This window comes from Rhyacophila brunnea, unplaced genomic scaffold, assembly GCF_057557595.1.
Source record: "Rhyacophila brunnea isolate RB1 unplaced genomic scaffold, BYU_Rbru_1.0 scaffold_2, whole genome shotgun sequence".
NCBI classification, from domain to species: Eukaryota; Metazoa; Arthropoda; class Insecta; order Trichoptera; family Rhyacophilidae; genus Rhyacophila; species Rhyacophila brunnea.
Genome location: NW_028232859.1, coordinates 53676261 through 53701629, shown reverse-complemented (window position 1 = coordinate 53701629; position 25369 = coordinate 53676261). Strand labels below are relative to the sequence as shown.

Genomic DNA, 25369 nt, shown 5'->3' with positions numbered 1-25369 from the left:
TCTAGGCGATTCTGTCCTACCTGCGAAGCTTGGATTTTGATATCTTGACACGCAAAGTAACGTAAAGTTAATCAGATTAATTTTCACAAACCTAGCAGCATTGGTGTGTTGGTCTTCTTAGTGTTGTCATCCATATAAGTATTTCCTAAAGCGTAATATAGCGTATTTCCTATTCCAAGTACAAACTGCGATAAAAATACTAAAACTACTGGTAGGAGAGAAAACTCTCCCAGGGTATCGAATCCTCTGCACACTTCATCAGGTCTTGATGTTGAACACAGCTTTGTTTTACTGACGTGTTCCAGCGATGTTGCGTTTGTAAAAACATCAGAGTATTCCTTTGTCAAGGCCAGGGCATCCTGTAAGAAGTAATATTTATATCATTATTGCGTTTAAAATCATAACTTAGTATGTAGGTTTCATATTATAATATATTTTTATATTAAATGTTAAAAATAAGATGAGGTGGTGGTAGATAGAAGGTCGTCGTTGCTTAGTTGTTGAGATGAGAGTTTATTGGTTGATACAAGAATACACTGAATACAATAATAAGCATGATGACGTGAGATTATAATCGCGAGGTAATGATGTATTGATGAGATCGATATGATCAAAAGATTAATTATAAGAACGCACCGAGAGACTTGATTCAAGTGGAATAACATATTATGTACTATGACAAGAACTCATGACAATAGCAGCACGTCTTGTAATGGATTCAATGAGTTGAGTGTAGATTCATAGATTGTCTTTATTTACATTAATGTAGTACATACATAAAACAAACACTACTGGTCTAGTTATGATTGAAGAAACGCTGACAATTATTATTGTTATAATGTTTTGTTTTAATAACAAAACCTACATATTAAAGTGTGTCATTCATTTAATGCTGAGTGGTATGATTTCTACAAAAGATTTTGCTGATTGTACCTAAGCAGTCAGACGCTGGAGTATGTATGTTATAGACTAGTAAAGGAAGGCCTTCGGCTCCATAAACATACCTAATAGAAAGCTGAAGTTTTGCTTCCTTTCACCACTGGATCAAAAATACATGGTGTTGTAGGATTTATGGAGTGGGCGGCTGACAAAGAGTTTCTCTAGTACGCCCTGTTTTTCTTCTTCAGGAAATTCTCATATGCATTGTAGAGAAATGAGGTTTTTATTTATTTGATGATAATAATTTAATATATAATAATTAAAAAATACTTACGTACAATTACAAAGTTAAATAAAACAGTTTGGCAATGAAAAAATATTTCTGTTATTAGTTACAGCTAAATTAGAAATCTTGAGAAGCTCTTGCGTAGTCTGCCCACCTCAGAAACCATGCAAAATTAGGTATAATTGAACTATAAGTGTACTAATTTCGGCTTTCTACTTTGTTAATGGTAATTTGATGTCGTGATGATTTAGTTTCTGTTGCTGGCCTAATTATAGAATACAAAAAAATTGAGACAAGATGAGAATTGTTGATAACTTGGATGAAAATAGACCATTTTTACCCAAGATTGAACATAATAATAATACAGTCGCAATCGGTTATTACGATCATGATATAGCGAGATCTCGGATGTAACGAGGAAACATTCATTGACATTTTAGTTTATGATTTTCTCTATACATTTATTTACTTTTATAACGAGCTACTTGTCGGTTATACCGAGGAAAAATATGGTCAAAAATTTTCTTAAAACTGTTAATGTGTCGATCGTTTTAAAAACATTTCGACCCATAGCAATAAAATTCGACTGGACAGGATGCCGCCGGAATCGGATTACGTTTATGACATTAGTTAAGTGTCTAAGTACCTACCTAATTGGTGTTTTCGCAGACAATATTGAAAAAGTATACACGCATAATATGGTTAAATTGCATGTAAAAGATCCAAGCTTTGTGAAGTCACTAGGTATCTACCAGTTTTCATTACAATAAACAACTTCTTTTGTAGTTTATGAATGCCATGCTTGTTTCGGGAAAAACTTCTAATTGTGTATTTTTGTTTGAATTGCGACTTTTTGTGTTATGTGACCGCTCATTTAAAAATACCCATTCTCTGATATAACGAGTAACGCTTATAACGAGCAAATTCAGTCGGTCCCATCTTCCTCTTTATAACGAAGTTCGACTGTATGTTCCTTTACAATAACAAGATTATCTAAACAGAATATTTTTACATGAATCGTAATGGCAATTATCTTAATTTATTGATTTCGTAGTGTCAACAAACATACATATCAATTATAGAAAACAAAGAAATTTTACCTAACCAACGTCTTATGGATCAAGACGCAAGTTCTGGTCTCTACACCAATATAGACGCTGAAGATACAAGGATATTGAATAATATGTTTTGTAATTACCTCCCCTGCACCATAAAGGTAATGTGGCAATGCCAGAATGAAGCAAGAAAGGGAGCATAAAACTACTCCCCACGCTATCCATTTCGGCCTGTTTCTTTGCCCTCCAAAATATGACAGAAATAGTGACAACAGCACTTGACTGATCTCGTTTCCACTGAGCATAATACCTGAAAAGTTCAGAAAAAAAAGGTTCTTTTAGTTAAACATTAAAATAAAGTATAGTAAGAATTATTGTAATGACAAGCATAGCATGACAGCATTAATTAGACCGGATGAAGTCACCACTAGGTACTAGTGATAACTGTTTGGTTTAAAATATATTTTTTTGTTTGCATTGAGGTTAAAAGATTTCAATACTAGACCCGCCCTGTCGCCTATTAATCATGAATTGCAAGAAGTAGCAGTCTAGGAACTCCTATCCAGTTGCAGTCCGTTTGATTGCGCCGAGAATCGATAGGCGCGCAACATATCCACACCCCTTTAATAATATCCCCATGTTCTGAAATGTGTACCTAGACTGTTATTTTCTGCGATTTTTACTTGCGTCTGACCGTCGTAATAGGCGGCGGCCCTTAGCTAACAACATGAATGAATCTGAAATGATCATTTTGAATTGACGTTTAATCAATTTGTATATGTTAATTTGAATCGATATATTTTTGTTGTCATTTCAATATTACAAATTTAATACTGAGAGATGAGTAGAAATAGATTCACTTAATTTTGATTTAAAAGTTTTTTTGAGGGTAATGTGTTTGACTACTGATTATAACTTCAGTGATGACAATAAGATTTAATGTATGTGCATGTCAGTAGTGAACACTAAATATTAATTATAAGTATTTTTTTTATTTATTACAATAATTTATAATTGGTGCCTCAAATGATGCAAATTGATTGCGTTATTCATATTTAAATCAGCAAACTCTATGTCTATAATGATTTTAATGGTGACTTTTTTGATTATTATTTGACTCATCTTCCCATTTAAAATAATATATGAAAAACGTATTGCTGTCAAATGGTAAAATATATATATATATAATATTATATATTATATCCACTATTTCTTGATACATCATGCATTAGCAATGCAAGATAGTAATCTATGAGCTAATTAACTTTTTTCAAACCCACCGATGACTTGATTTGGGGTTTTTGTCATGCATTTATTTATTTAAAACATTTTATATCAGCTTTTAAATTTTCATGAACATCATATTTCGTACTATGTAGCAATATCATGCTGTTTAGTGACTACCGACACCACTGAATGGCGGCAGAAATGAGAAACAAGGCTCAGCTCAAGTAAACCGTACACAGAAATCAAGAAAATATAGTATTATCTTCCATTTGAACTTCATTCGAAATTCATTGTAATGAATAATCGAAATACAATACTATATATTTCTTGAATTCTGTATATGATTTACTCGACTAGATATTTTAACAGATGCTACATGCGTTTCTCAAGACTGCCACTACACTGGACAATTATGTTAATTTTACAGTGACATCTCTGCATCTGGCCCTAAGTGTGTACCATTCTTTTCAGTTATGAATCGGTTACCTTCCTTAGTCTTTACCACTAACACATATACCTATTTATTAAATTTAATATATAGGTATGTCTTTCTTATTATAACAGTATTCAAATAGGTACATAATCAGTTACGGCAAAAAGCGTTAAACGGTTGAACAATAAATTATTCATATCTTATTGTTGCCACCTTCAAGATATAACCAGTGGTGAAAAACACCAACCTTAATGCATGTTATTTTTATACCGGTAGTTTTGCTAGGGATCTTGAATCTTTTTTCCATTGTCGTGAGTACTACCACAAAATATATGAAGGACATGGCCTGGACTGTTCCCAATAATCCGTAGACGACCATGAACCAGCGGGGTGTGGTGAATCTCTGCAAGAATGCCGGACGGAAATTCCACGCTCCGCATGTTGTGTCTGTAGTCTGCAAATTAAATATTTTTTATATATAAATATTTTGCATTTAATTTCGTCTGAAATCTAACAGATGGCAGTGCTTCATTTGGTAACAAATAATAAATTATTATTTTTATATGTATTTTGACGTAATCAGACTCAAAAAAACACTATAGTAATACTAATAATCAGATGGGTTTTTCTGAATCAAATGAAAATGAGCAATTATGTAGCAACACAATTTTTTATCAAAAAAAGGGTAGACTTCAATGTGTCAAGATAATTTTATTTCTATATTTTTTTTTAATTTCTGTAATAATAACAATTTATTGTTACTTGTCATATATGTAATATTAAAATTTATAAGCCTCAACACCGGTTTCATATTGCAACATCCAATTGAAAATTTCGTTAGAATCCTAATTATAAAAATATGTGGAAAACTATTATAAATTAAAAATATATGTATAATGATAATAATACAATATACAAGTTGTTTTATGGCCTTCCAGTAAGAAATAACAGTACCTACCTACTGAAAATTAACAATCTTTATATCGTCTGGCTTGAAAATTTAAACATTGACCGAGTAACCAGAATATGTTTCAGAAAAGTAGTGTTATATTATCAGCTGTAGACAAAAGACTTCAGCGCGACTATTCTAACATATCACTTAACTCCAAAAGCAATAAAAAAAGTGACAAATATGGTATGTGGTATTCAGTCACACTGTCATATTATAATCACAAATTAACTGTCAAATGTGATATTTTTAACACTATTTAAAATAGTTAACACACTAACATCTTTCTGTTATTTTTATTGCTCCAAAATAACACAGCTATCACTCGGAAAAATTGCATAAACATGGCATGGCGGTGATCTACAATAATCTCCAAATGGATAAAATAAAATCCAGTTGGAGATTCTGATGGGATACATTTGCAATCAAATAACACATCTTACCTGTGTTACTCAATGACATTTGACAGCTCACTGTTAATGCGTCATGGGTGGCCGTGTTAAAAAATATCACGCCTGACAGTTGAATTCTTGGGATAATTAAGTGATTGGTTACGACGTAATATCAAATCTATCACTTTTTTATTACTTTTGGAGTGTCTATTCTAACATGTCATTTAACTCTACCCATAACCTTTATATTTTATAACAGTTTTTTTTTTTTAAATTGTAAGTTTATCTTTGAATATAAAAATATTTTTAGATACATATTATTGTTTAATTAAAACACTTGAGAATGTAAATTATTAGACAATTGCATGCTTCCTATTCTGTCGCTAGATAGTATTCTTTGAATGTTGTTTGTTGGTAGTAGGTATTTTGTAAGAACGGTAGTTTCTCAATAAAAGTATTAGAGGTCATCACAAGAGAATCAACCCCTAAGTAATTAGAGTAAATCTATATTGCAAGTTTGTTGAATTGAGACTATTCTTGTAATATTTATGTCTTTGTCCCCCCGATATGAATTAAAACGATTGTTTTATTTGTCATCAAATAATAATGAATTATAATGTCTTTGTTTGCAAATGTTATCTTTGAGAAATGTGTATAATCTTCTTCCTTCTGCTTTTATACAGTTTCTCATATCCACACTTTAAACAATATACCTATATTATCGTATTGGAATGGTTGTTTAGAGATATAATTAAATCATGTCTATAATATTCTTGAAAAACAACTCCACATTTACTCACGCTTACTCTCAAGATGCATTTTTCTTATAATTAATTACAAATTATAATAATCATAAATTATAGAGGGTGGTTTTATCTAATAGTCCGAGTATCTAGGCACAGCGACTTTAGGTGCGTCCAGGGAACTCAAAGATGATGGGAACTGAAATACCTAACGGGTGTGGAGTAACAGGCGACCGATCACGAGTGTGGAAGAATATGCGATAAACTTAAACACGTGTCAAGAATACGCTTGTACTTTGTTCTGACAGCTGCTCTCGGTTTATGCACTGACGCTCATTCAATATTAGTGAATTTGAAGGTTGTAAAACACACTATTGTATTATTAGAATTCTATTTATTAATCTGTTCCGTGGGTGCGTCCTAATGGTTTAAAATAGTTAACTTGGAAAAATGAATACCTACCTACCTTGTCAACAAAAAATAACCAAAAACCCCAAATAAAATGAAACTATAAGTTTAAAAAATATATATTATGTAAGTACCTACATACTGTGACAACCCCGTATGGTCCCCATTTGGGGATGTCTTTGTGTATCTTGAGAGGCCCGAATCGGTATCGAAGCCAACAAATAATAACGGCTGATTGCGAAAATAATTGAACAATATGAACAATATCTGACCGGCAACATTGTCCAAAAAAAAATACGAATGGCAACGTCGCATTTGGCACGGCTCAGAAAAGGTAACCGTTTTTGTTTGAGCGGGAGAAGCTTCCTGCTGGGCAAATCGCGAACACGCCGATTGCGACCTCCGCAAAATTAAATTATAAAAATGTAATGATTATAATATTAACACGTAAATAAACTCGTCGTTTTCCATCATAATTCCGGTGTGTCAATTATCTACCTCCAAATCCTAAAACGCAGACGATAAACCAGAAAACAAAACCCAAAGTGACAGTTGAGAAATTCACATACCAAAATGGAGGGATGTGATAAGTGGCCCCAGTCAACGTGGGACTACGCTTCTTGATTTTGATCGTCTGGAATCAAGAAGCAGGTGAAATTTCTTTCACCCGGACACACACCCTGAGATCCAAACACCGGAATAGGAAACGGCGAGGAAGAAACATCCAGAGGCTTGCCTCTGGTGGCGCTCAACAAAAGTATAATAATAAGCAGTAGAAAGAGGATGCTGCCAAAGCCAAGCCAGTGAAGAAAAGAGCAGAAACACCCGGATTGCGAAGTCATGGCTCCCGATGTACTCCCGACCAACTGCATCCGCCAGCGAACTTGGCCCACGGACGAGTGTATCGGGCAAGACCCTGGCTCCAACGAGGGAAAACGGCATCAAATGCCCTGCATCATCAGCCGCTTGAGCCCTCATCGTCAACAGCAGCGTGTCTGTGAGCCTTGCTATCAGCCCTGGCCCAGATGCACCATGATGAAGAGAGCTACAAAGCGGCCTTCTTCAGCTGAGCAAAGCAGCCTCCATCAGCGGAAAGCAGCCAAGCAGCATCCTCAGCCATTAGCATCATAGATTAGTTAGTTTTAAGTGTTTTGTGTTTGGAAGCGATGTATAATAAGTTATTTCAGTGCTCGAAGTGGAAAATTTTACAACCCAGAGCGGTTGTATGAGGCAGAATGGCGTTCCGGTCCATTTCGGGCCCTGATATATTTTTAACAATAATTTTATAAACTTTAAAGCCTTTTTAGTGATAAATTAAGTTTTATTCATAATATATTTGTATAATATCAGTGCAGTGCGTGTAATTCGATAGCCGCGGCAGGGCAAGCGAGCAAAAAAAAAGGGGGTCGAGTAATGCGCCGGTATGCATTTTCGTGAGGGATCGACTAATTTTCGGACGGTCGCTGTTGGGAAGGCTGGGTGCGACGTCCTCTCTCAGCATCCGCCCGTACGGTAGACATGGGGAGCCGCGAACCACTACGCCCACAAAGCGGCGTAGTGCTGCATCCGAAACTCTCTGGTTGCCGACGGTCCGAGGGTGTTGAGAGGGCTGGGCGCGACGCCCTCCTCTCTCAGCAGCTTTACGGTAGGCCTGGGAACCGCGAACCACTATGCTACAGTGCTGCATCCGAGTCTCTCCAGCCGCCGACGTACCGGGAGGGCTTCGATCCTTCAACGTCTAGAGACGCAACCACCCCTTATCAAGCCGCCGCACTGTCCAGTTACACACGCTATCGTAATCAGCCCTTAGTTGGCCCGACCCCCATTCGGGCCTTTCCGGAGAGGTGCGCTTGTGACAACCCCGTATGGTCCCCATTTGGGGATGTCTTTGTGTATCTTGAGAGGCCCGAATCGGTATCGAAGCCAACAAATAATAACGGCTGATTGCGAAAATAATTGAACAATATGAACAATATCTGACCGGCAACATTGTCCAAAAAAAAATACGAATGGCAACGTCGCATTTGGCACGGCTCAGAAAAGGTAACCGTTTTTGTTTGAGCGGGAGAAGCTTCCTGCTGGGCAAATCGCGAACACGCCGATTGCGACCTCCGCAAAATTAAATTATAAAAATGTAATGATTATAATATTAACACGTAAATAAACTCGTCGTTTTCCATCATAATTCCGGTGTGTCAATTAACTACCTCCAAATCCTAAAACGCAGACGATAAACCAGAAAACAAAACCCAAAGTGACAGTTGAGAAATTCACATACCAAAATGGAGGGATGTGATAATACCTACATCAAAATTTATATTGTCTCAGTAATAATTTATTACTACATGGGTAGGCACCAGCGTTGTAAGCTTACTATTTTACCAAATCGGGATTTTTACCATATTGTGAAATAAAAAAAAAGGGATTTAGGAGCAAAAAACGGGACAACCCAAAAAACGTTAGTTCAATATTTATAATGTTTATTTCTTCAATCATAAATGACACAACACAAACTACTTTGTTGCTTGAATGTTTTGAGAGGAGAGTTTATTTATTGATACGAGAATAAATAAATACAATACCTAATAAGGATGACAGCGTGATATTATAATCGCGGATACAGATGTACTGGTGAGATCAATGTGATCAAGACATTGATTATATTAATGAACTGAGAGACTGGACTCGATGAGTTGAGGGAGGATTCATGCATTGTCCTTCCAATGTATACAAATGCAGTACATAATATTATAAGAGATATTGTCGCAATTAACAAATCCAAACAGATCCTACTGATCTAGTTATGATTGAGGAAATGCTGACGAATATTATCGATCTATTCACTATTGTTATGTTTTGACAAGAAAACATACATATTAAAGTGTGTCACTCATTTAATGCTGGGTGGTATGATTGCTACACTACAAAACTCTTTATCTATCAAAATAATAATAAGTATTAAACAATATTTTCTCTCGACACGCCTATTTGTACTTGGCTGAAGATTTTACTTCCTGGAGAGTTTCTTTCTGCTGCGTAATGTATTGGTAAAATTCAGCACATGAGTGTGTATCATGCTGAATTGAACAAGTATTCCGATTTAAACAACTCAATAGAATATCAGCTGTTTCTTGCATCTGACCATTTTAAATTCATTTGAGAAAATATCCGTTCGGTATAGCAATTAAATGTTGGTATGCTGAAAATAAATGAAATTAGCTTGAAGTTATTTTTAGTCTCTTTTTCGGGAATAATTTGAATACGTCTTAACCTAAACGTCTCATATGTATTTTGTTGAATAGTCGTGAATTTAGCTGTCCTACGCGGGACAATCTAATCCAGAGGGGGGCAAACTTTTTGGATGGAGGGCCAAATTCAAGAATTCAAAATGAGCAGCGGGCCGCAAGTAAAATACCATTTTTAGATAATATACACTATTTATTATCACGAAAAATAAACATTACAAAAAAATTAATGAAAAGAATGAAACTGTTGTACATTTTTGAACATTTTTTTAAATTCAGGTGTTAATTTTGTAGTTGATATTCTCAAAACTGCTTGTAAATGGGCATCGGAGATATTTGATTGTAAAGAATTTGTATTGAGGTTCATGATCGAAAATGTTTGTTTACATATATAGATTGATCCAAAAATAACGAACATTTTTCTTGCATAATCTTTAAGTTGGTCGAATTTGTCTGAATTAAGGGCATTGTAAAATTTGGAGATTTCTTCATGACGATGCAATTCTCTTAAATCAGTGTCACACTACATATCAATAATCGCAAGTTGTAGCTCTGTCGGTACACTATCAATATCTATTGAAATCGATGTTCAACGTAGAAAATAGTGCTTACATAGTGCGAGACGAGACGCAGGAAAAATGTACTGAGATAATACATTTTCGAAACAACAAATTTTTCAAATTTTAATCTATTGTCAATATTTTTTAAAAATATATAAAAAGGTTATTCGTAATCAAAAGTACAATTAATGATGGCGGGCCGCAAAAAAATACCCGGCGGGCCACATGCGGCCCGTGGGCCGCAGTTTGCCCTCCCCTGATCTAATCCATGTTTGCATAAAAAGCGGGACGTCCCGCAAAAATCGGGACATCTGGCAACGCTGGTAGACACGCACTATAGCCATCAGCAAAATGCCTTGAAATTCTGATGAAACACAATGCACGTTTCAAATTGACTTTAAACATCTCAATTAAGTAAGATTGCAAGTAACCATGTAGTAAACCGGAATTTGTAAATCAACTAAATAGAAAAGTGAACATATCCTTTGTTATTAAACAGTGACGTATCTAGGCAAAGTGTTGCCCTTAAGCAAAAGTAAAATATCGCCCACTTTTACTGTTAGCCTCTAATTGTATCAATGCCTACTTACCTAGTCTAGACCAATATAATATGTAGGTACGTGAACAAATGTACATCATTATACAAAGTGTTTGAAAGTTGTATAAAACATTAAAAAAAAAAATTATGGCTATATATAATTTATGGTTTAGTAGAATATTGTTTATTGTATTGAATAGAACGGACAAATTTGTGTTATGATAATATTATATACAATTGTATACTACAATGAAAACTACATTTTATTTGAGAACAAAGTAGCTGTGCGGCTTTTTGAACAAATGATGCACGGACATTTTGTTTTGTTACATATGAATCTTGGTGGAGTAGGCTTCTCAATTTTAACATTTTGTTCTCGGGTACATATATGAATCTGACAAATAATGTAATCACAACCTTCGAACTTCTAGCATTCATGTATACAGTGATATTTTAATAACAGGCATAATATGTCTGTGCTGCATGAAAAACAAACTCTCTTATTAACTTATTATTTGCCGGCTGATATGGTGCTAGCTGTCCATAGATACGCAGTGCATGGGCGGTCCATACCCCGACGGTATTTCACTAGTATTAAAATAAAATGGACATACCTACATGTTTAAAAACTGAAAAAAGTCGAACCCCTAACTATATTTTTGTAATTGCGGTTCTGTCACTGTTTACCACACTAGAGTAAATTCACAAATTTGACATACGTCTTGTTGAAAACAAAAATTTATTTTTGGAGCCATGGGCTTAGAACACTGATTACCAACCTTTTTTGTTTGGCGGAACTTTTCAAATATTTCATAAAATTTCGAGGAACCTCTATCACTGGCTGAAATACACGTATTTAGATGCAGAAGGGTAAAATATAAAAATAGACATGTAAACCATTACAACAAACATCGCAACCCTTCAGGAGACTAAAAATTCCTCCTCTTACTATTTGTTGTCTCCCATTTTACGTAAATTCAGTAGGTACCTACCAGTATTGTTTCTAAGCAGTTAGCCTAACTGGCTACATTCTAAAGAAAATCATTAAAAATCTGATATACCTATATACACACAAACAGTGACGATCCGTTGGTCTGCAAAGTTGTTATCGAATTCGTCCCTTAATTTATCGCCCCCTTGAAATATGCAACCCTAAGCAACACATGATCTCTTTTATTTTGTTAACTGTCAATTCATGGTGGTTGAACTGCATTGTATTGATGTTTTTATTTAATAAAACGCAATTTTTATCTAGTACTTATTCCACTTTTAATCAAGAGATTAGGACCGGTTTCGTCCGCCTCAGAGGGACATTTTCAACTGAATACATTTTTTTTAAAAACAATATTTATCAAACAAAATCCAAAGCGATAGAAATAATATAACAATAGGTACATAAATAATTATCCGTCCAATAATACCTTATTTCTATCGCTTTGGATTTTGTTTGATAAATATTGTTTAAAAAAAATGTATTCAGTTGAAAATGTCCCTCTGAGGCGGACGAAACCGGTCCTAATCTCTTGATTAAAAGTGGAATAAGTACTACATAAAAATTGCGTTTTATTAAATAAAAACAACAACGCATGATCTGTCTACTCTCACTCTCACAGTATGTATATAATAATATTTTTTGAAAACATATTACAATAGTATTCTTCATTGCAGACACTTCGGATATATCAGATACATAATATTATTATACCACGATGGCCGCGTGGCTTAAGCGTCGCCCTATAGCGTCGTGGGTACCAGGTTCGAATCCTGGGTCTGGCAAGTACACATTGTTTTTCAATTTGTGTGTGAGTCAGAGTATGGACCTAATAGGTTGATCAAGTGGCTGACATCCATTTCTCGTAAAAAAAATCTGTTGATACAGGCCCATATGATCCTATTAGGATCGGACATGGTTTGGGATTTCAATTATGTGCTGTAACGGTATACTGTTGTATTACCAAAACGTTTTCGAGTTCTATTTTTTAGTAAGTATATTTTTGAGAATTCTCACGAAACCCTGGTTAGGACTCTCATTTTGAACATAAGATAATTTAACAAAATTCAGTTAGTTACGACATGTGTACCTATGTATTTTTCATAATAAAAGATTTTACTTGGAGTAGTACATATACGTGTTAACTTGGTACCCATTGGTAAAGTTTCTGTACTCATATTCCAGTAGCCAGGGCTGAAAAAGTGGCCTTGCCATCCAAAAGGTCGGGTTGGGGTCCTATTAATAATATGCATAACTATTTTTGTTGTTGTACCTACATACTGGCGAAGAGATATTGTAAAAAAAAAACATTTTTGTGCGCCATTTTTCCAAGATGGCGGGGTATGTTTCCGATGTGCGCCATGTTCAAAAACTTTTTTTTTATTGTTAAGACCACAGACTATAAAACCCGACTATACCTATATTAAACTGTCCCGCTACTGGGCCATTGACCGTAACAATAAACTGTCAACTGTTGTACTGACACGTTCAGAAACAGAAACGTTTATATTATTTTAAATGGCAACACTGAAAATGAAGGACAACGGTAGTAGAGTTTTGGGAAAACAATATAGTCTAAGGCCCAGTGTTTCTCAACCGGTGGTCTGCAAATTTTTGGCGTCCTGGCATATGCTAAAAATTCCAATAAAATCTTCAAAACCCATGCACCTGTGCAGTGTTTGTGCATTGTTTTTTATTTCTTAAAATACGACTTAAAAGCGACGAAATCAACCGCGATCAGACGATGCGTTACTATATTGTAAATAATATTTTTTATTTCTGCTTTAGTTGTCAGCAAAACATTTCTCATATTTTCGGTGGTCCGCAGGTGTAAAAACGTTGAGAAACACTGGACTCTTAGCTAACTACGCGTAACTACGATCCTGGTATTCATACTATTATCTACTAATTTATTGATGTTTGTTGGTCGAAATTGAACAAACTTATACTTACTGCTTTTAAGATACGAAACATAACCGCTCGAGTGGACTAAAAAGATAAAATGCATCTACAAAGCAATATTCCGAAATTATCTAAAATCTGAACCAGTTAATGAAACTATTCGTAATATAGATACAATAATATTATCTTTGTAATGTATTTAATAGATTTATAAAGATAAATTATTACCTAAGGTAGGTCCACTTTATTTTATAAGTACCTACCTATCTAAGCACTCTATAATCCGTTAATACTAATCGCATTAAGTTTAATTAAATCTAGTCTAAGTCATTGTTTAGTTTCTAAATGGTTTGGTTGATATAGTGTGCCGTTTCATGACATTTTACATTTCCTGCACTCCTATAAGTTGTAGGTATTTATAACTACACAAAATAAGCATGACATTTTTGAAGTTCGGGTGGGTTTCCAAGTTTTCGGTCAGTTATGAAAACGGCAGCCCGTATTACACGTAGCAAATTGTTAAAATTGCTTTCAATATGAATTAAATTACTTACAATATAAATCGCGCATTACTATGATGACATTTCATCTGATTCACTGTTCTGTTCTGAAAATAATAACCATCGCTGTCATCCGACTCAGCACCAATGTTTATTATCAAGTTTTTCATATGTATGTATATTCTTAAATCACTTGCCCTGTAAAATCTTTGATTTTTATATGGTGATCATAGCATTTTTTCCATTTATTCGGAGTGTAATTAAGGAATAATCAATCAACAATTTTATGTTATGTCATATCTATCGATTCTTTGCTTTCCCGCATTACTCTCTGAATGGTGCTAATAGGTACGTCAGTTGCTTCGTTTGCCGATTTAACAATATTATATTATTACGTCTTAAACTTATACTTTGTAATGTTGTAATGTCCACAATATGTTAAAAATAAATAAATTGAATTGAATTGAATATAAATAGTTCACTGGTGTCCACATTCTAGGTATATTATGTCCTTCCCACAAATAATTTTATTATCAATTAATTATTATGATTCTTGATATTACGATATTGTATAATACGTATCGATAAATAATGATAGTACAATGATATTATGTGGGGCATATAAATAATCTAATATATTATTTAGGTTCATATTATCAATATGAATTCTCTTTAAAATACAGTAGGTATAATCCTATAGTTTTTTGATTACATACAGCTAATACATAAAATAATAAGTCTACGACATTGATAAAAATTAAGATTATCCAATTGTCCCCAAATGTAGGAATGTAAGAATTAAGGTTATCATTATTATATTTACGTACCTATTTACACACACTAAAAAGAAATAAGTATAATATTTCTTTAATTCAAAGATATATTATATTAATTTTATAATTGGAATTTAGTTTGATAACTAGATATTTTTTCACCGGATCGAGGTTTCAATGTTTTTTTTATTCAATTAGAAAAAAACATTTCTAGAAATCCTCATTAAATAGTGACCGATATGGCTTAGTTAACACTATTCTGCAGCATAATTATCATGTTATTGATGTCATACCAATACCATATTTTTTCAAGGTAAACACAGGTCGCTAGTGTGTACCTATATGTACGTAAATTAGAGTAAACAGTGTATTTATAACATTATAGGGTCGCGCTTCCAATAGAACATTTCTACATACAACATGACGTGAAGCGATAGCATGAAATGCAGCCAAAATGCATGAGATTTCGGGTACAAATCAACAAAGTCATTTCCACGCAAATAAAACAATATAGGTATCTCTAGCTATAGGTACTCATAGCGCCTGTACAGGTCCATGGATTTACTTGCACCACTAGTGTGTATTTTAAACTACGGCGATAATAACTGTTTACATGTAAAAGTTTTGACTGTCTCGCCATTGTCATTCTTCAAGATAGTATATTAGTCTATGTTCAAGAGTAAGCGAGACGCTCTGTTGTCATTGTATGGTATATACTATTTGACTGGTCGTGAAAATCGGTTAACCTTAAAATGAGTCTTTGGTGCAGTTCTTTTTTTACTGGCAGATTTAGAACAAATCCCAACTGTTGCGATTATCATGCAATCTTGCAACTTGCATGATAATAAATGTTTACACGTGTATTTTTTTTGTTATGGCCGCGATAATACGTACATACTGTCAGCAGTAAATCCACGCACGTGTAAACAGGGTATCATACCACGTGATATTTAATAGACTAATTTGACACTTCCAACATAACGTGCAAGCGTAAATATTTATTTATTCGTAGGACATTATTGGTGAAGATATTTTGATATCTTTAAAAGCCTGAGCATCTTTGTCCGTAAAGCTTTTTTGTTAATAGATTTCCCCTAATTCGTCAGACTCTGAATCACTTAGTGATATTATTTATAAACATAAAAGACAATTTATTAAAATTACATTTTAATGATATGGATAGATAACCATAGAATAGGTAGGTATTATGTAAAAATTACATGATTTTGTTCAAAGAACGCAAACATGTTTTTCTATTTACTTAATGTTTTTAATATTGTGTAATTAAAGAGATGCTCAAAAACCTTAGTTTTGCCTTAGAAGGATTTAAACATTTAAATCAATTATTGTTGATCACAATGATCACTGATCAGTGATCACTGAGTATTGATTGGAAATAATAATTAATTAGTTGGTAATTAATTGTGAAGGTCCCTTTTGTCTTCTTATCTCAATAAATCTTGCGCAATAACACAAAAAACTAGAACACACATGTGCATTAAATGATAATGATTAAAAAATATAATATATTTATAAATATCTCATATTATTTAATGTTATACCGGATACGCTATAATAGCCCGTGCCAAGCAGGGGTGCGCAGGCGGCGCTCGAAAATGCCGGAAAATGATTTAATAATATCTATTATTAACGATGACTAGATAATTACTTTTTAATTACCACATTTAAATAGCATGCTAATTATATCGAATGGCCACTTGATCGTTACGCGCTAGGTGAGTCTTTAGCGTCCAATGACTTAACCTCCATTACCGTACATTGAATCCTATATTGAAATATAAGAAGTATCTACATTTTATGCCGAAGAGAGGCAAATCGAAGAATGAACGGAACATATGAATATAATTACTAAAGAATAAAAGTAACACTACAGTTTATTTGACTGTTCGTTAATATGCCGCTTATTTTGAAAAAAATCAAGACAACAAAACAGTTTATATCAGATCACTCTGATCATGTATAGTTCAGCAGACTCGAGCCACCCGAATATAGATGTTGTAAAATGTAAATAAACAGATGTAGTGTTTATATATGTACAGAAACGCAACGAAATAATTGGCTATGAACTTACTAAGCTAATTCGATGGTCGTAAACGTTGAGGACATCGGCACACGTTATCGTGGTATTTTTTTCATAACGGTCAATTCGTCACACTATTATGCCAGTCAAGACAATTGGCGTACTAAAACTTGCCTCGTTTTCAATTATTGAGGTTTGTATTGTTCCCAAAAATATTCAAACGTTTTTGCATCGAAATATTTCAGAAATAAGAGCGGGGTAGGTAGTCGGTATGTTATTTTTAAGTACTCATTTTATCGTAATCTTTTAAAATTATTATTTTTGTGGTTCATTTAGAATTTAAATCACTGTTACATTAATTATTCCTTGCAATACATCTGCAATTTTTCATCCTCCACAAAATAAGCATGTCAGACAAACTGTCTGTACAGTACATCTCTAAGCCATTTCACCCCTCCCGTTTATTTGATCAAAAACTTTAGTCATTTCAAAAATATTACCAAAAAAACTACGGTTTCATTCGGAAAAGAAATCATTACAACTTATAGTTGCCCTGACATAAAAGTAAGTGAAACGATAACACGTGCGTTTAGTTTAGATTTACTACACCAAAAATGGTTCTTTGAAACATAAAACAATTGCCTACCCGGCATTAGTGGACAATGATTTGGGTTTCCCCATATCCACCCGCCATGTATATGCAAGCGCGGTTCGTGTACGGCCGCTTTCCATGACGCTATAAACGTGTCAGAATGAAACGATTGACACGCTTCCTTGTCCCGAAGCGATGCTGCACGGGACTGATGTAGCAACCATGCACCTTAGTGAAATTTATTTTACCAAGTCAAAAATAAATTAACAACATTTTTGTTTGTACCTACTCGTGAGATTCGATTGCAAAATATATTGTATGAGATGTTTTAGAAAAAGTATTGGGGTCTTAGTACAAAGTTAGGGGTCGCCGACACAACGAGCTCTGGCAACGTGGCAACCTTAGACTATAGATACATCTAGACGCCACCCATTGCATTGCTAAATGAAGCTGCGTGCCGAGCGTTTGGTTTGTGGGCGAGCGAACGCATTCGTATTCAAATGTTCGAGACCATGGACCATTTCGGTCTTAAAGAATTAAAATATATTTTTCTATTTTTTTTACGAAATGCAACCAGTAGGTAAAAATATTCATAATTTAAGTTATTTTAAAGAAACACGGTCACTTGAAATTAAAATATATAATAATATACAAATAAATTATCACGAACATGTACCTATCAACTTACCTATGAAACGTAATACCATCTTCTCGCTTATCAGTACGGCTACCACATTTTAATACAACACACAAAACCATCTTTTCTACTTAATTAACTAAAAATATTTACCACTGACTTTATGTTTAACACAAAAATAGCTATTTTAGCAACACGGTTATCGACGCATAATTAAGCAATAGGGTAAGATTTGGCGGCTACACCGAGCAAACCATCTCCCAAATCTGTAAACCTTTTATCTTACTCTAGCGCGTGTCGCATAGATTATAAGGGTGCCGAATACTTTCTCACTCGCACTTATGCATCGGTTCAGGCCTTGGTGGCAACACTACGCCACTTATATCGTCTGAAAAACGCATGTTACTCATATAAGATGTAATTGTCTCTATGCAAACACGTCTCTAAAAATATTCGTGCATTCTCATAGCAGTGCTGGGTTCAATTTCCGGTGATTTTCTCTAGCCTGGTTGTTTGACAGTTTGACAGTAAGAGAGTCAAGTGAAATATTTTTTTAATTGTTGCATCTCGAGCTAAAAGTTTTGGATAATCTAACGACTCTAACGGGTGTGATAAAGTTTTGACGCTCACGATGGCCGAGCGGTACGTATCAGTTTATAATTTCATAGTTCCCGGGTGGAATCCCGGGTCTGTCAAATTCATATGTTGTTTTTTCAATGTGTTTTTGAACTCGGAGTATAGACCTAATAGATTGAGCAAGTGGCGATCATCCATTTCTCGATTTCTCGTAAAAACATCAACGAAAACTGTGAAAACAACCTCCACTATGTGGATGACCTTCTTAGGATCGAACATGGTAAAATAAAATATATACAAGATTCTAAAATATTTTTTAGTTTCTCAGTTCTATAAATAGAATGCCAATTTCGTATCACCTGACACTACTGGAGTGGCATGTCTTTAGCATTATACTATATTTGTATATAGTCAATGTAACAAACGCCGCTTTTCTGGTTGATCATTATTAGCGCCAATTTCGAATTCAAATTCGGTCAACTTTCTTTCATGAATGTATTTTCGAACAAATTATTTATCATGACAATTAGGGATTGCAATACCGAATGAAAATGTCAATACCGGTTTTTCGGTATTTCTTATTGAATACCGGTATTCGTTAACATTAAAAGTAGGTACTAAACTAAACATAAGTACTCATCAGTAAATATAGCTATTAAAATCTCTTTAAAACATTATTTTATTGTAAAAACCTATATTGTAAAAACCTAAACTTAATTAAATAATTGAAATTTAATATAATTTTAACTAAAGCCTCAAAAATGCTAGTACATCAAGAGCAAATAAGTCCGCCTGCAGGAAAAGCTTCTCAAATTCAACACAATTTTTTTTTCGACAATGTCCGATCTTAATAGGATCATATGGGCCTCCATAGAGTAGAGGTTTGTATTAACAGATTTTGTTTTTTACGAGAAATGGATGTCAACCACTTGCTCAACATATTAGGTCCATACCCTGACTCACGCACAAATTGAAAAACAATATGTGTACTTGCCTGACCCAGGATTAGAACCTGAGACCCACGGCGTGATAGTCCAACGCTTATGCCGCGCGGCCACCGTGGGTGTAAACACAATTACGTCATCAATAATTCACACACCTAGTAGGTACAACTAGGACTATCGTAAGTCTAAATAGTTGATTGTTGGGAAATCGACTTTTAAAATTGCACATTTTTACTATTGCGTGTGAACATTAGAAAATCCATAAAATTATGTTTTATTTTTTTCTCATTCTTTCGGGTATAGTTAATTTATGATATTTGATAAATATTTTTTAAATAAATACTTTGTTTTATGGTAATATTTTAACTTTTAAGACATACGATAGTCTTGCAATGGTTTGTGTTTAAGAATTGGAAGACAAATTAAATAACGTAATAATTTTGTATGATTATGTATTCAAGTTTCAACAGTTAAAAGTAATAATTATACTATACACATTTTTACTCAGAATCAGAAATTGTCCTTCATTAAGGGCCCACATGCGCCACGTAGGTCAAAATGGAGATTTTATGGTATTTTCAGAGCATAAGCCTGGATATTACTTATACGTTGTACATAATCTATTTATATAATTTTGAAGCCTTTTTATCCTTTATATTTATTTTAAACATTTGATAACTGCGTAAAGTATTTTTATTACATAACATAGTATTCTTTTAAACCTGTCGATCTAATGTTTTAGAATATAGTCATATTTCAGTACATCCATGTGCAGTGGTGTTAAGATTTTTTTAGATTTATTCATTTTTAAAACCATTAGTAAAATTGTTGTTAACATTATATATTATAGTGAAATATTTACGACAAAAAAATATATTCATAATCTCTGTGATCTCAAATTTAACAAGAATGAATGGGCACGATTAACACATTTGAAGATAATTCTACAGATACTGATTATAAGCTATGTCTTTGACCATTCAAATGTGATAAAATATCTTACGAATAATGATTGTTTTATAATAATTATTGACCTAAGAATAAGGTAGTATTTTTTTGAAATACGCCATTTCTAATGGCATTTCCCAGTGGTTAAGCTACAACATACGGCCGTAGCCATAAATTGACAAACGATAACTGAAGTAGAGAGTAAAATCTTAACGCGTGTGTTTGAACATGTACCTAACAGAAAAAACGATTTTTTTCGTAAGTGGCAGTCTTGCACTGAGAAGATTTGAATAAAAATGCAGGATTAGACTATTGTAACTGAAATACCTACGCCTATAGGCAACATAGAGTTACGATTCTCTTGCACAATAAAGATATTCGAATTGTTCATGTTGCTGTGTAATATTCTCATTTTTGACGTTTTTGGACTTACGATAGTCTTGTACTAGGTGTGCGAATTATAGAAAAATTGAAAATTTGTAAAGGATGTTTTCTATTTATAAATAATATTATGATAATTAATCGCGACAATTATTATATAATTAAAATTATATTTGAAGTTTTGTTTTTTTATTATTTCACATTCAGTCAATATATTTTGATTTTAGCAGTAGGTACACAACCTATATTTCATTTTCAAAAACGTAAATCAGTGTGCTTTCTTAATACCGAAAATTCCGGTATTTTGGAATTTTAACACCGGTATTTCGGTATTGATAAATACTGGAATACCGGTATTGCAATCCCTAATGACAATGAATAGCGTCCCGACAATATTACAAAATAATATAACTACTGACTTATTGGGACAATAACCTCAATCGAGGGGTATCTATTATCTTGGCCTTGTATGATACGGAAGCAGGTACCCCCCCCCCTATTATCTGTAATAATTTGACATTTGATATTCTCTCTCATATAAACTAGTTTGACTAAGTATTTCAAGAAAGTGGTAGAGAACTGTTTATATCAGCGATTTCCAAACTGGGAGGCGCGGACTGTTGCAAAGGGAGGCGCGAAAAGTTTAACACAATAATGTAGCCACGGGTTTGCAGTTTGCAAGTGCATAGTTCATACAACGGCAGCTAGTTATGAACTACATAAAAAACAGTCCTATAAAAGTTAGGTTGTTTGCAAACCTGTATGAAGATATGGAGACTACTTATTTTATTATACCTCATTTCTATACTATTGTCCATGGCTCCCACAAGAGGGGGGCTGACAGGGCTCCAGCCTGGGAGCCCGTCGTTGCGGATCGACCAGTTAAGTAAAATAAACACACACCACACATTCGTTATATTAGTAAAAAAAGCTGTTTCGGTTACAGAATATTAACATTTTATAATATATGTGTCTGTGTGATACACTTTGATGTGCTTGTGTGATGTGTGTGATTGATAATAATTCACACGTAGAATTTTATTTTATAATTATTTGTAGTGTATTTCCTGACTAATAAAAATGGATACCTATATGGAAACATAAACCTTTGTTCAATTTTGGTTGAATTGAATAATATACTTTGTCAAGAAAAGCAATGCAAGTAGGTACTGCTACCATTCGTAACGTCTTATTTAGGCGAAACGGAATTTTCTGCATTCGATGCAATGAAATCCATATATCGAGCCCGTTTAGTAGAAAAAAAGCACTTAGTGTAAAAATGTATTTAATGAAATAAAGGGTGGGAGGCGCCAAGATTAGATTTTTTAAAAAGGGAGACGTAGTAACGTAAAGTTTGGAAACCACTGGTTTATATTATAATTCCATAATGAATTACTATTGATTCAATACTGCATAATGTTTGTCATTTATATGTAGCTAATTAAAAATATTGGCAATATTGCAATATGGTAATATTGAGTGCATGTTTATATAATTTTGTGCTACCTACTGTATATTTCCACATAAAACATGTTTCTAGCATTGAATGTTTTGTCAATAATGAATGACGTCCAGTTTTGGAAAGCGTTACGTTTTTCTAATCTCGTAAGATGAAACGAATTTTACATAATATTGTTACCAGCCAAAGTTTAAAAGCATCCACAAACTAATCTAATCTACTATTCATAAGATTGGAGTCTGTTTGTTTGTCTGTCCGTTTGTTTGGTTATAACTCGAAAACCACTGGAGCAATATTGATAAAACTTGCAAAACTTATAGACTAAAACAAATAAACACAACCCGCCAAGGGTGTCTGCCGTCCGGGTGCCAGTCCAAAATTGATGCCCCCCAGATTAAAAAAATATTTTTTAGTGGTAAATGGCAAAACCCAAAGAAAATTTGTAAACATATTTTATTGTCATCAAAATATTCATAACAAAAATTATATCACATTTCACCTATTAAATAATATAATATTCTGAATTATAATACAACGCGACTTGGAAGGATCAATGTGATGTATCGATGGAGCACCGAAGCCTAAATTTATAAAATAATCTTTAATTATATTGAAGAAAATTGCGCCGCAGGCGATTTTATTACTAGCAGTGAAATAAACTCATGAGATACGTTGTTTTTTCTTGATATATTATACCTTTATGATTCAGTTCATTTTCTGGTGAAGGGTTCTTAGGACTTTTGCCGCCCGAGTGTTTCGTACCCCAACCACCCTGCTTGGCGCGCCCATGTTCACAATAATACTTTTCTTCCCGTGTATCCAAACAGTGTTGCCAACTGTCGTTGACAACAATATGCCAGACGGGGTGCGAAACAAGCTATTTGGCAAGAAAAAATGCTAGATTTTGTGAAAATAAAATTGCAAATAAATTTACTTATTCTGCCAGTAATCAGTATCAATACCTTTCCTTTCGCGGATCGAAGAAAGTGCAAAAATCGAAAAAATATCTATACTTATATTTAAAAATTGACACCAAATGCCTGCCTATATTGTATCAACGGCGTTCAATTTTCATTCCATGTCATTCCGATAATCGTCAAACTGATGACGATCACACATACCTAAACACACATAAATTAGATCAGTGTTCTTCAACTTTTTAACACCCGCGGCCCGGTGTACATATGAGAAACATTTCGCGGACCGGCATTAGCCGCAAATAATAACCATTATAGATATAATCTTATTTATTAAATCTTATGTTTTAAAATTACAACTTTTGGTTAGTGCCACATGCTGCTGCTTCTTGCAAAAATTGCGCAATTCACGATTGCGCAATTATTGATGTTTGTATTTTACATTTTTTTATATTTCCACAAAAAATGGGTTTTCGTCTCTCTTGCAAAAATTAGTATTTTGTATTTTTTTATTTTTCGGGATTTCGGCCTTCGGGATTCCGGCCATTCGGGATTTCGGTATTCGGGATTTCGGCTTTCGGGATTTCGGCTTTCGGGATTTCGTCCGGCACCCAGTACCTAAGTAGTTTATCAATCAAACTACTGAAACATTTATACTTAGCAGATAACTTACTTAATATTTTGTTTGTAATTTCATACTGTCTTAAAATACGCATTTATGCATAATAATATACATGTTTAAGCTTTATTATAATATTAAGTCGATAAAACGCTGAAATATAATGTTATTTTCATTCTAACATCTAACATTATTTTTAATATTTGTTGTAAATATAAATAAGTACCCATGTGTAGACAATAAATTAATTGATTATGCACATCTTTAAGTTTTAACGAGGGAAGAATTATTTTCTTTTAATAAACATCATAAGGCATAATAATTATTCTCAATCTATATTAAAAATGTGTCAAGCACGAAATGTATAAGGTACAACTACTGAGAAGATAGAAGCATATTAAACTGACTTGCTTATTTACTCCAACAAATCGTAACGTACGTCTATTCCTTTGCGCATTTAATTCAGTGCCCCTAACCAGTAACCCCTAAAATGGAAAGCCAAAATACTCTTTAGAATGTAACGAATTAAAAAATAAATACATAAAGTTCATAGATTTAATAGATATGATTTCTCCTCATTTTTCTCAGAACTACCTAAAATCGTTTTAGGGGCTTTTGAAACTAGGCGCTTCATATTTGGATTTGTTTCTGCTTGAAATTGCGGTAAGTATGTAAGTCAGCGATCAATGAACACTTATATTATCACACATAATTTTTATCATTTATATTGATTTAATCAACACGCGCGTTAACATAATTTTACTCCCTACTTTAATTATAGTTTGTTAATTTATGGCTACGGCCGTATGTTGTAGCTTAACCACTAGGGAATGACAAAAAAAATGCGTATTTCAAAAAAACACCACCTTATTCTTAGGTCAATAATTATTATAAAGCAATCATTATTCATAAGATGTTTATCACACTTGAATGGTCAAAAACATAGCTTATAATAAGTATCTTTAGAATCATCTTCAAATGTGTTAATCTTGCCGATTTTTTGAATAATAAAATGCCTAATTCTTGTCAAATTTGGGATCACAGAGATTATCAATATAATTTTGTATCGTGAATATTTTACAAAAATTATCTCGTAATAAATTATGCTAATAGTTTTATAAATGCGTTTAAAAATTAATAAACGTAAAAAATCTTAACACCACTGCACAGTTATGTACCGAAATATGACTATATTCTAAAACATTAGAGCGAGAGGTTTAAAAGAATACTATTTTATGTAACAAAAATACTTTATGCAGTCATTAAATGCTTAAAATAACTATAAAGGATAATAAGGCTTCAAAATTATATAAATAGATTATCTACAACGTTTAAGGAGTGTACAGGATCATGGTTTGAAAATACAATAAAAAC

At 33.5% G+C, this 25369-nt stretch overlaps 2 protein-coding genes across 3 annotated transcripts in view; one reads left to right on the top strand and one right to left on the bottom strand.

The window, feature by feature from the left end:
* The window catches only part of Oatp33Eb (Organic anion transporting polypeptide 33Eb), a 76948-nt gene that overhangs the window by 15137 nt on the left and 36442 nt on the right, over nucleotides 1-25369 (top strand). The gene's annotated exons all lie outside the window — the stretch shown is intronic.
* The window catches only part of Oatp33Ea (Organic anion transporting polypeptide 33Ea), a 38074-nt gene that overhangs the window by 9593 nt on the left and 3112 nt on the right, over nucleotides 1-25369 (bottom strand). The window contains exons 2-4 of one of the 2 annotated variants that reach the window (XM_085947746.1): nucleotides 4151-4334; nucleotides 2364-2530; nucleotides 92-359 (exon numbers count right to left, since the gene is read on the bottom strand). In XM_085947746.1, coding sequence (XP_085803872.1) covers nucleotides 92-359; nucleotides 2364-2530; nucleotides 4151-4334 — 619 coding nt within the window. Of the gene's footprint in view, nucleotides 1-91; nucleotides 360-2363; nucleotides 2531-4127; nucleotides 4335-25369 lie in introns of those variants that run through there. The other variant, XM_085947747.1, reaches the window with a different exon arrangement.